The 12926-nt window shown below is 49.9% G+C and overlaps 1 protein-coding gene across 3 annotated transcripts in view; it reads left to right on the top strand.

The window, feature by feature from the left end:
• Window positions 1-9541: 9541 nt before the first annotated feature.
• ADAM19 (ADAM metallopeptidase domain 19) overlaps window positions 9542-12926 on the top strand; it is a 54825-nt gene continuing 51440 nt past the window's right edge. For all 3 annotated transcript variants that reach the window (XM_026659321.1, XM_026659320.1, XM_026659319.1), the window contains exons 1-2: window positions 9542-9724; window positions 11618-11694. In XM_026659321.1, the coding sequence (XP_026515106.1) occupies window positions 9628-9724; window positions 11618-11694 (174 nt within the window). In that variant the 5' untranslated portion in view covers window positions 9542-9627. The remainder of the gene's footprint in view (window positions 9725-11617; window positions 11695-12926) is intronic.

Below are 12926 nucleotides of genomic sequence, written 5' to 3'. Positions count from 1 at the left end.
GGGTTTCTGATGAGGTCAAAGTCATATGACCAAAATCCAATGATAAAAGTACTGTCATATAAGCCACAAGTACTCCTGTCCTTTTTGCGGATACAGACTAACACGGCTGCTACTCTGAAACCTGTCATATAATGTGTAATTATTAAATGTGTTTTTTTTTATAATTCTTGGGGGCTACCAAAAATCACAAATACCTCCTGACTGAACTCTATAATGATTACAACATTTTTGGCTCGATCTTCTGACTGAAGAGTAAATGTGGGAACTTTGGAAGAAGGTTTGCTGCATTATAGGAAGTTTTCAAAGATATGCCAGGCATTTACACAGCCATTGCATAGGTGTCTTTTCCATTTGCATTACCTGTAGTTCAATATAGGTACTAAGAGGACAAAGCCCCGTGGTGCTCTGTCTGACACACTGTCTTCTGTAAGAGTATCATTCCAGACTGTGATACAGACACAACTTCCGTGGTGGTGTGGATGACTACATACCGGAGGGAGTGTGTGCCAGCAGTTAGAATGGGGATCTGGAAATCAGGAGTCCTGGTTTCTGTTCCAGCTGTGACACTGATTCATTGTGAGGTTAGCTTCCTGGTTTCTGCTCTGACCTGTGAGACTCATTCATTGGATGAAGCAGGGAAAATCATTTAACCGCCCCGTGCCTCAGTTTACCAATCTGTCAAAGGTAACACCCCTCTGCTCCACTGGGGTGTTTTGAGGCCCTGCTGTGACCCTGTATTGATGCTACTCAGACAAGGACTACTTGCCCCATTGACGTCATGGGACTGCTTGCATCAGTAAGGGAGGTAGGGACGGGTCCTATACTAGCTAGTTAAAGGATGAGTGCTTTGAAACAGTTGGGCGCCAGCCCCTGTGAAGCCGCGTTCTTCTAACACAGTTTGTTCACCACACTGTGAAAAGTAGACAAGGGGGGGGAAGATCCTGATACTACTAAAGCTGTGCCACATACTTTATCTTTTTCTTTCTTTGGACCAAGGATCTGCAGAACTTACTCAACACCGGCTGTCCTCTGCTCTTCCCCCAAGTCAGCTGCCATTTTGAGGGTAAATAAGATCTGTCTTATTTATTATGATAGTAGCCAGGAGTCCCAGTCATGGATCAGGTCCGCATTCTACTAGCTGCTGCACAAACATAGAAGAAAAAGTTGGCCCCTGCAAGTCTTTGTTCTCTCTCTCTCCCTGATTTGTGGAAAGTTTAAGGAGCTGGCAAGACACACAAAACCACCACTGGCCAGCTGCTATTGTAATATTTCCTAGAAGAAGTAGTAACTGTCACAACCTGGCTCAATAGCTCTCTGGAAGGACATCGGTCTGTTGGGTCCCCTTTGCTCCGATGCCATCTGGGCCTGGCCAGAGCCAGGGCACTGTTCCTAGCTCTGGGTCCCTAAGGGTCTGTCTATACTGCAATTAAACACTGGTGACTGGCCTGTGGCAGCTCACTCGGGCTTGCGGGGTTTGGGCTATGGGCTGTTTCATGGAGGTGTAGACGTTCCAGATAGGGCTGGAGCCCAGGCTCTGGGACCTTCCCTCCCCCATAGGGTCCCAGGCTCCAGCTTGAGCCAGAACATCGACATCACAATTAAATAGCCCCCTCGTCCAAGCCCTGTGAGCCCGAGTCAGCTGACCTAGGCTAGCCCCGGCTGTTTAACGGCAGTGTAGACATACTCTCAGGCACACTCCCCCGTGCAGCCCCCCTCTCCTTGGGATGTAGGGCTCTGCCGCCTGGCCACCCCAGAACCAAAGACTTGGCCCCGTGGAGCCCCCAGCTGCATGGGCGTTCCGCCTTTCTGCAAGCTCCCGGAGCATCTCGATGGAGTTAACCCCTTCAGCGACAATGTGGAAGCAAACCAGGAGCACGGGCTTAGCAAATGGATTTCTTAACCACAGGCACTTTTACGCACAGGAAAGCTCTAGAGTGTCCCAGATCTTGGCAAACTAACAAACCGTCCTGAGTTGTACACCCTCTTACTCTGTCCTCACCCCTTCGGTTAGCCTGAGGTCTGGTCAGCCTGTCAGACTAGGCAAAATTCCTCCTGCGTTTTCTCGCTCACTAGCCTGGTCTTGTGGCACCTGGCCGTGGGTGACCGCCCTTCTCAGAGAGCATCCCCCCTTAAATACAGTCTGTACCCTGTTTGCCCTGTGCCCAGATGGGACATTCCAACCCCCACCCATGCGTGTCCCAGGTAGGGTGACCAGATGAGATGAAGAAAATATCGGGACACATGGGGGAGGTCTGCCGGCGGAGCGAACAAAAAAAAAAGCCGAGTGCTGCCGGCGGAGCGAAATATCGGGACAAATTGTGTCCCGACCAAAGATCGGTCGGGACGCGGGACAACCCAAATATCGGGACGGTGCCGATTTTATCGGGACGTCTGGTCACCCTAGTCCCAGGTGAAGAAAAACCATTATACCCCGAGGTGGGCCCATCACGGAGAGTCATTCACAGGTAACCCTTCTGCCAGGTGAAGTCGGCAGCAACAAGGGCCGGATTCACTAGCTAGAGGTTTGTCCTAACTCTACAAAACAGAACTGGCTCGAGCCAACTCCCCCTCAGTAATCTGGGAAAACTTACCACCACCGCCAGGCGCCTCTGAGAGGCGATACTTCCCCACTTATGGGTAAAACAAATTAGAAGTTTTATTACTAGGGAAAAGGGAACCAAGCATTGGTTTTGGAAAACCCCACCACCCCATTTAGAAACATAAGCAAACCACCCACTCCAGCGTACACTGGGCAGCGTCCTTTGCCTCAGTTCCTTGCCCTGTAGTGTGAAAGTCCGACAGACCAGTGTTCCTTTCGCACCCCACTGCCCTCTCCCTCCATCGCACCACACTCACAGCGGAGAGCTCAGAGGTACGTGGGTGTGAGTTCACCTCCCACCCTGGGGCGGGGAAAATATCAAGTGATGCTTCTGCTGCTATTGCTGCTGCAACTGGCCCACAGTTGCAGCTGTTCGCTCGGCGTCGCTGCCTGGGGCCCGCCTCTGTGCCGCCGTTCACTCTGCTGCTGTTGGCTGCTGCACCGGTGCTTTCTGCGCTGTCCCCTGCCTCTCTACTGCAACGTCTGCGGTGCCACATCTCGAGGTCCCGCTGTGACGGGTTGGATCACAGAAACCCCCTTGGGAACTGCCACCTGATATGCCGAGACTATCTCTGAGCCCGTTTTCCCTGCCAGCTTGGGGGTTCAGGGCCCTGCCTGGTTCGAGCCAGACAAGCTAGCCTGCTGCAAACCCAGACCGAGGTCTGAACGACGTCCCCCAAAAGCTGCAGGCTTAACTGAAAACAGCTTAAGAAGTGCTCCTGTCTCCAGCGCCCAGATGCCCAGTTCCCAATGGAGTCCAAACCCCAAATAAATCCGTTTTACCCTGTATAAAGCGTATACAGGGTAAACTCATAAATTGTTCACCCTCTATAACACTGATAGAGAGATATGCACAGCTGTTTGCCCCCCCAGGTATTAATACATACTCTGGGTTAATTAATAAGTAAAAAGTGATTTTATTAAATACAAAAAGTAGGATTTATGTGGTTCCAAGTAATAACAGACAGAACAAAGTGAATTACCAAGCAAAATAAAATAAAACACGCAAATCTATGCCTAGTACAGTAATAAAACTGAATCCAGATAAAATCTCACCCTCAGAGATGTTTCAATAAGTTCCTTTCTCAGACTGGATGCCTTGTTAGTCTGGGCACAGTCGTTTCCCCTGGTACAGCCCCTGTTCCAGTTCAGGTGGTAGCTAGGGGATTTTTTATGATGGCCAGTCACCTTTGTTCTGTTCCACCCACTTATATATCTTTTGCATAAGGCGGGAATCCTTTGTCCCTCTCTGGGTTCCCACCCCTCCTTCTAAATGGAAAAGCACCAGGTTAAAGATGGATTCCAGTTCAGGTGACATGATCACATGTCACTGTAAGACTCCAAGCCTTCATTCCTCCCAGCCTGACTCACAGGAAGGCCTGCAAGCAAACAGAGCCATCCACAGTCAATTGTCCTGGTTGATGGGAGCCATCAAGATCAGGGCCGGCTCCAGGCACCAGCCCAGCAAGCAGCTGCTTGGGGTGGCCAACGGTGAGGGGTGGCATGTCCGGGTCCTCGGCGGCAATTCGGCAGCGGATCCCTCACTCCCTCTCGGAGCGAAGGACCAGCTGCCGAATTGCCGCCGAAGACTGAAGCGGCGGTGGTAGAACTGCAGATCGCGATCGCGGCTTTTTTCTTTTTTCTTTTTTTCTTTTTGCTGCTTAGGGCGGCAAAAACCCTGGAGCCGCCCCTGACCAAGATTCCAACCCACCATTAATGGTCCACAGTTTGCATAACTACTTTAGGACCTCAGAGTTATATTTCATATTTCTAGTTTCAGATACAAGAGTGATACATTTATACAAATAGGATGACCACACTCAGTAGATTATAAGCTTTGTAATGATACCTTACACGAGACCTTTTGCATGAAGCATATTCCAGTTACATTATATTCACACTCATTAGCATATTTTCGTAAAATCATATAGAGTGCAACGTCACACCCGCCACTTACCTCAGCTCTCAGTGCTCACGGCTAGTCCAGGCAAGGCAGCCCCTTTCCCCACAGCAGGTCTAAGGCTTAGGGTACGTCTATACTACCCGCCGGATCGGCAGGTAGTGTTCGATGTATCGGGGATCGATTTATCGCGTCTCGTCTGGACGCGATAAATCGATCCTTGAATCGACGCCCGTACTCCACCTCGGCAGGAGGAGTAAGCGCAGTCGACAGGGGAGCCGCGGCAGTTGACTCACCGCCGTGAGGACGGCCAGGTAAGTCGAACTAAGATACTTCGACTTCAGCTACGCAAATAACGTAGCTGAAGTTGTGTATCTTAGTTCGAACCCACCCTCCCCCAGTGTAGACCAGCCCTTAGCCTTTGGCAACACAGCTCTGTCTGTTGAATACCTAGGCAGAGTAGGTGTGTTCATGTAAATACGCTCCGGTCCTGAAGTCTTTTCTCCCCAGCTCATCACTAGATATCAGGGGGTGAACTCATTCAGATCCACCTTACACAAAGCTGATGGCCCTCCACGGCTGCCTCTTTGATAGTCCCACTGGCAGGGCAGTGTCTGGAATAGACTTGCCTTCTCAAGGCCCAGGCTGGTTTTTCAACCCAGAACACACAGTGGCAGCTGGCACATAAAATGGGAGACTGGCTACAAAAATGGAAGTCACAAAACAAAATGGAGTTCACAGTTCGATACAGACATCTCCCCCCGTCACAGTAACCATTAAGGGGCCTGAACATTCTTTTAACAGAGACGTTTATAACAATCTCAGTAGCATCGGGAAAGCTCCTGGAATTAGGGCAAGACAGAAAATCATTACAGCCTCTAGCAAAACTTTCTTCCAAATGGAATCTTAATTTTCCATCATCATGATTTATTGGTATACTCAGGAAGACAACACAGATCCAGCATGCATATAGAAACCATCTGCAAACTGCTCCTTTCTAAGTGGGTTTGCTGATCACTCTCCTACAGTAATTTTTACTGTAGAGGTGAAAGTAGAGGATTTTATGGATCATACAGATCAATAATCTTCTGAAGAGTTTGGACAGAAAATAATGAGTTTACTTGGCCTCCTGAGACACCACAATATCAAATCACTTTCAAAGCACCAGAACCAAATGCCTTCAATCTCTATCTGCCTGTGCACTTTAACACTTGAGTTACCACTCAAGAAAGAGATCTTGGAGTCATTGTGGATAGTTCTCTGCAAACATCCACTCAATGTGCAGCGGCAGTCAAAAAAGCAAACAGAATGTTGGGCATCATTAGGAAAGGGATAGATAATAAGACAGAAAATATCATATTGCCTTTATATAAATCCATGGTACGCCCTCATCTGGAATAGTGCATGCAGATGTGCTTGCCCCATCTCAAAAAAGATATATTGGAATTGGAAAAGGGGTTCCGAAAAGGGAAACAAAAATGATTAGGGGTCTGGAGCATCTGCCATATGAGGAGAGATTAATAAGACTGCGACTTTTCAGCTTGGGGAAAAAAGACAACCAACGGGGAATATGATAGAGGTCTATAAACTCATGACTGGTGTGGAGAATGTAAATAAGGAAGTATTATTTACTCCTTCTCATAACACAAGAGCTAGGGGTCGCCAAATGAAATTAATAGGCAGCAGGTTTAAAACAAACAAAAGGAAGTATTTTTTCACACAACACACAGTCAACCTGTGGAATTCCTTGCCACAGGATGTTGTGAAAGCCAAGACTATAACAGGGTTCAAAAAAGAACTAGATAAATTCATGGAGGATAGGTCCATCAATGGCTATTAGCCAGGATGGGCAGGGATGTTGTCCCTAGCCTCTGTTTGCCAGCAGCTGGGAATGGGCGACAGGGGATGGATCACTTGATGATTAGCTGTTCTGTTCATTCCCTCTGGGGCACCTAGCATTGGCTAGATGGACCTTTGGTCTGATCCAGTATGGCCGTTCTTATGTTCTTACATTCTTACTTCTGATTTTTAAACATAGATCCCTCTCAATAAAAATTACATGCCTAAATCTTCAGGTCATGATCTCTAGCTACATTTATCATGAATCACAGGAGGACAATTCATAAAGAAATCCACATCTATGGGAGCACATCTTGCGGGGTGGATGAAGTTTTAGCTGGTGTAGATCTCTTCACCTCAGCTCTACGCCATAGCTGCCCCTCTTACCCTGCTCTGTCCCCCTGAGCTCCCTTCCCTTCCCTTCCCATGTAGCAAATCCCCTCCTAAGAAAACCCACCAAAAGGAAGAAAAAAATCGTGGAACTAACGTGACGTTTGCTGCCGTCCACTGCTCACGCAGCATGTGTGTCCAACCCCTTCCTCCACCTGGGTCTGTCTTGTCCATTTAGATTGCCGGCTCTTCGAGGCAGGGATCGTCTCTTTCTAGGTTTGTACAGCACCTAGCACAATAAAGACCCATTTTTGGCTGGCCCTTAGGCACTGCCCTAATAAACATGATTAATCATCCTCAACTTTGGGGAAAGTGTGGACATTCATGCTGGGAGTCTCTAGAAAATGTAAGCAAAAGTAGATAACATGATGTGTTTCCTTGAATCAATGAATAGAAAAGGGCAGAAGGGACCATTATGGGCCCTGGGAGTTTTTTGCCTTCCTCGGCAGCATGGGACATGGGTCACTTGCTGGAGGATTCTCTGCATCTTGAAGTCTTTAAACCATCATTTAAGGACTTCAGTGGCTCGGACATAGGTTAGGGGTTTGTTACAGGAGAGGGTGAGTGAGATTCTGTGGCCTGCGTTGCGCAGGAGGTCGGACTAGACCCTTCTGACCTTAAAGTCTATGATTCTATGATCAACTAGTCTGGCCTGCAAAACACAGGCCACAGAATCGTAACCGGTAATCCCTGCATAGACCCCAATAACTTGTCCTCATTTCTTCTGGTGTAGAATTGAACTATGAGGAAATGCTTCTCTTTGCCCTAGAAGGCCTAGTCTTTGCTTGAGCAACTCAAACTCTATTGTGTTTTCAGCTCTGGGAATTGGGTGGGTCACTTCACTGGGGGAGGCCAGGTCTGTCTATGCAGAAGCCTGGTGCTTCTATGCCAGCACTGTCCCTGGTAGCCTGTGATGGGGTGAAACTCCATCATGGACTAGGATGGGTTAAAAGCCGGCTAGTCTAATCTATTACACCTGTGCCATCATTAATTTGTTGAAGGAATGGGCCTAAGAGGCAGCAGATGATAGATTCATGGACACCTGGGCTTCATAAAATGCTGAGAGTGTTCAGTCTGAGGGTGTACAACCACAGGGAGTGGGTAGGTTTCTTTTGAAGACCCTGAGCCAGGCTCTGCAAAAGAAGGGTTCTCTAGGGGACCCAGCCCAGGGGCTGACTGCTCTGCACCACAGCAGAGGGCAAGACTCAAAGGTAACCAAAAAAGGGACTGAGATTCGGGTGGTCTGAAGGGCCTGAGGCTTGTTGGGACTCTTGAGCTGGACTTTTGTTACCCCAGGACGGGTTATGTTTGTTTGTGACTTGGCAGAGGGCCAAACCACATCTCCAGCACTCATTTGTGTGTGGGGGAGGAAACTGAGGCAGAAAGTGCTGGTAGGGCTGTGATTGAGCAGAAGGGGGAGCTCTGGGATGGCCATGCCCTAGGACACCGCCCCCAACCATTGCACTCTCCTGAAGCACAATTCCATTGGCTTGGAGATGTATTTATTTTCCTGGGGGTACATCCACAGGGCTGGTGGGGAGATAAGAACATAAGAACGGCCATACTGGGTCAGACCAGTGATCCATCTAGCCCCATATCCTGTCTTCTGAGAGTGGCCAATGCCAGGTGCCCCAGAGGGAATGAACAGAACAGGTAATCATCAAGTGATTCATCCCCTGTCACCCATTCCCAGCTTCTGGCAAACAGAGGCTAGGGACACCATCCCTGCCCATCCTGGCTAATAGCCATTGTTGGACCTATCCTCCATGAACTTACCTAGTTCTTTTTTGAACCCTGTTATAGTCACGCATATGTCAGAGATAATCAGATAAACATAGAGATAATGCATACATCCCGCTGGCTCTGCCCAAGAACCTCTGGTTCAGCCCTTGTGGGGTCCAGCCCAAGGTGGACTTGCTGCTGCAGAGGTGGGAGAGGGCTGCGCCAGATTGCATTGACTGGTTATGCCCCTGAGAGGGCCATTGCAGCAGTTAGGGAGGTCCTAGCCACAGCCCAATGTCCGCCAGCCATGCCATCTGTGCTAGGGACAGAGAGGGGGCAGCAGAGAAGTTCTGCAGTTCAGAGCTGTCCTTCCTGTGCCTTACCTCAGTTTCTCTCTCTGTAAACTTCTGCCTGGCTCCGCTCATTCTGATGGCAATGCACTCAGCAGGAGGTGAGGGATTTAAAATGTCTCTTTGGAGACAAACCTTCAACTATGGAGGGATTCAGGAGATCAACTATGAAAATGGATAGAAACACTCAGTACAGCCCCCCTGCTGCTGTTTGTCTGGAGAGTAAAGTCTATTGGGGTTGCCCTGTGCCTAAGTTGTCAGTGCGTTCTAGATTTTTGGATTGCCAACCTATAACTCCAATGGGGGCGCAGATGGGCAGGAGGCTGGAGGTGTGGGAAGTTAGGTGGGGGACAGCTGGGGCTTTGGGGATTGGCAGGAGTTCATGGTGTTGCCATTTAAACTGCCATCATTGGGCATCAGAGCTAACGCTGACGGACATGACGAGCCAGACCCTTAGCAGCGCTCAGCGATTGTGTCAGGCTGCCGGCAGACTCGGGAAGACAACCCTGGCTCCCTTTGCGCATGCTTCGCCTCTGGGGGGGTTTCTGAGCCGCTGTGCGAGCTCGCAAGGTGCAGTCAGTGCCGGGGCTGGGTGCGCAGCTCGGCGGATTGTCCCGGGCGTCTCTGGCTGGCGGAGGGGGGACGCCCCCATTGGGCGGACTCGGGGGCTGGCTCCGGGCTGTGCGTGGGGAGAGACGCCTGCCGCTGAGCGGCCGCCAGTTCGCCGGGCGGCATCCGAGCCTGCAGCGAGCCGCCGAGCGAGCCTTGGCGGGGAGCCTCTGTCAGCCCCCGGCGGGTCTGGAGGGTGCCAGCCGCCCCGCGGAGCCATGCCTGGGGCTGCGGGGCCAGCCTGGGGCTCCCCGGCTCCTTTCCTGCTGCTGCTGCTGCGGTTTCTCCCCGCCCTGGAGGCAGCAGGCTGGAGAGGTAAGTCCGCGGGGAAGATGCCAGGCAAAGGGACGAGCCGAGCTGTGGGAACCCTGGGTGGGGTGAGCTTGTGGGGCTTTATTCGAACCCCGGCGCCTGGCCATGGTGATGCACCTCCTCTCCCTCACCCCTTTTGTTCCTGTTCTTTTGTATCTTCCACACCTTCCCTAGTCTGAACAGAAGGGTTAGCAGCCGGAATAGCACAGCCAGCCTCCTAGCAAATCAACAAGAACACCCAGAGAATACGCATTGCAGGCGGCACTGCCCCTATAGAAAATCCTGGTATTGGGGGGGCTTGGGGGATACCTGGTTATAAGCAATGTCTTGTCTGCTGCGGGGTCCAGGGTCCGTCCCCAGGATGTGCCCTGGGGATTTCTAGCGGCGTGGAATGGCAGAGAGGTTCCTCTCTCTCCCTGCAACACACTCCCAGCTGCAAAAACCCCAGCTCCGCAGGAAAGCAATGATAGCCTTGGATGGGTGACAGCCCTAACTGCAGGTCAGCAGGCTGGGATAGACATTAGCCGGGAAGAAGAGCTCGTTTCTTTCGGCAACAGATAGTCCCTCGCCCACCTTGTCTCATTAAACCCAGGGGCATTTTTAACTGGCGGTTAATCACAGGGTCCTAAGTCTTGGATTGGTGGGTTGGGGGCAGCCTGAATTCAGCCCATTTTCAAGCTGGCTATTAGAATAAGATTCTCGTCCACTTGCGGTCACTGTCCCCAGTGGATTACCCTCTGAGTGTCTTGTGAAGGCTTTGACACCAGGGGCTTTTACACCCGAGTCAAATGCAGGAAAGACAGATACGGCAAATGATGTATTTCATCTCACTCTACTTGGGGAAGCATTCCATGATACAAATCGGCTGGAAGGGGTCTGGAAGAGTAGCTAAAGAGAACTCGATGAGCAGAGGCGTAGCGAGCGCCCTCCGTACCCTCCAACCGGAGGGGGCCCCTAAAAGTGGCAAAATAAATACCGCATTCCAGTTTCTGCATTGTAAGGGGCCCCGCCCGGACATATGTTCAGAGGGGGCCACCGTTCGGAGGGGGCCACGTTCTTTGTTGCTACGGCCCTGTCGATGAGTTTAGATGTCATGAGAACTTCTTTCCCCATTCTGTTTCCCAGACCTGAAGAAGAGGTCTGTGGAGCACAAAAGTTTCTCTCTTTCACCAACAGAAATTGGTTCAATGAAAGATATTACCTCACACGGGCCTTGTCTCAGGGGAAAGAATAGACAGACCTGCTTTAAAAGGGAAAGAAAGCATCATTGGGCATTGCTATGTGGTTGTTGGACACGTTGGCCATGCCCGTCAGTTTCAAACTAAGAGAATTATTTAAGTGCTTCAGGGAGTTTCTCCATCTTTGTTCCAGCAATTAATGTGCCTTTTTAAACTCCTATTTAAAAATCCTCTTCAACAATTATTGCTCTGTCCAGCTGAACTTATCCACGGTTTGTATATTTATTACAGGTCTGATCCAGAGAGGAGCTGAGCACATGGCCCCCAATCCAGCACAGCACATGTGTTTAAATATAGGAGCTGCCTCATTTAAATCAACCAGATAGCTCATGTGCTTAAATTCAAGCACATGCTTAAGTGCTTTGCTGGATCAATGCCTGTGCTTGCATATGTCTGTACTTTCCGAAATGTAGATGTAAAAAATTATAAGGAAAATCTTTTCTGCTGCTAATATTAAACAATGTACTTAAATGTATTTAGAGACATTAGTGGCCAAATAATTCAAACAGTTCTTGCTTTTTGCTGTTTATATGCTGTCTTTTGAAGGATCTGACCCTGTTCCATTAAGTCCCATTGTCTCTGATGGGGCAGGATTAAACCCTAAATGCTGGACTTTGCAGTGGAGTTTTGATTCTGAGCAACTGTCTGTGCTCCCCAGGAGAAAACAACACTGTTGGCCCACAGCTGTACCAGGAAGAAATAACGCTGCAGTGGAAAGCCACAGGAAGCGTGAAGGTATGTCATATGACCATGTTGACAGGAAAGGGGCTCTTAAATTTTTTTTGTTTTTCAACTGTTCTCTCCCAAGGTGTGAAATGGTTGACTGGATCTGGTGATGTCTCTTAAATTCTTCAGGCCAAATCCCGGTCACTGGCGGCACATGCAGGCTATAGGAGCATATAAAAAAATGCATCAGCATAGAGGGGAGCTGTTTGCTGTGATCTGGACTCTCCCCAAAACTCATAGGCTGCTATGTACCCGCTTGGCATATGGTGCTGTAGGGGAGTGCTACAGAGAGGGGCTAAGGATGACCTGCCGGTAAGATCCCCGGACCCAATGCCGATAAAGCACTGCTCTCTGTGCACAGTATCTCAGCCCCAAGCTGGAATCCTACCTCCAGAGAGCCATTGCTGGGCAGAATACGGAGGCAGACTTGCCCTGCATTTGTGGCGGATGTGTGCTCCAGGTTTGGAGACAGAGCGTAGTCTGTACCCTGGCTTTGGCTTGCAGAGCAATAATAACAAATAACTCTTGCTGCTATATCACTTTCCATTATGAAGGATCCCTTTAGACTATGTATTAAGATTGCTTACCCACCACTGAAATGCAGCTGCCTCAGGGGAAGAGCCCAGCAGCCATTTAACACACCCATCAATGATAACAGTGACAGGCTGTCTGTGGCCTCCAGTGGCAAAAACCTTAAGGAGGGAGGCCCAGAGGCAGGATAACTCAGTGCTGGTCTCCTTGGGAGTTTGCTCCAAATCTTAGTCAGGTGTGGGAAGGCAGGTTTTCCCTCATGGAAGAAGCTGCATCCAGCTCCAACACCCAGTGATCTGTTGGATCCCTATGCCCTGTGCCTTCACACCTGCTCTCAACAGGCTCCCACAGTGTCTGGCAGGGCAGCTCCATTAGACTCGCACTAACAGGGTTATTTTGCCAGCAGCAAATCTCAGGACGTTCCATGAAGAGGACTCTGTTGCAAAGAGTGAGGGCCATGGAAAGGGTAATGCAGCTTGGGGCTGTGTCGCCTCCTCAGCGGAGTCACCCTTGGGTGCCAGGGAGGATGAGAAACACGCCCTGGAGCCTCAGTCAGGTCTCCATAGGTACAAGGCAAAGGAGGATAATGGAGGGAGGTTCACCTGCTTCCTCTGCATCTCTCCATGTTCAGATCTAGGGGGAATGGTCCATTCCCAGTCAGGGCCTGAATGCTGCACCCCTAGGTGAGTGTCCCATGGATATCACGGGGA

The sequence above is a fragment of the Terrapene carolina genome, unplaced genomic scaffold (assembly GCF_002925995.2).
Source record: "Terrapene carolina triunguis isolate 2854851 unplaced genomic scaffold, T_m_triunguis-2.0 Scaffold629, whole genome shotgun sequence".
Lineage (NCBI taxonomy): Eukaryota > Metazoa > Chordata > Testudines > Emydidae > Terrapene > Terrapene triunguis.
The sequence above is the reverse complement of the archived record's forward strand: the minus strand, read 5'-3'. Positions and strand labels throughout refer to the sequence as shown.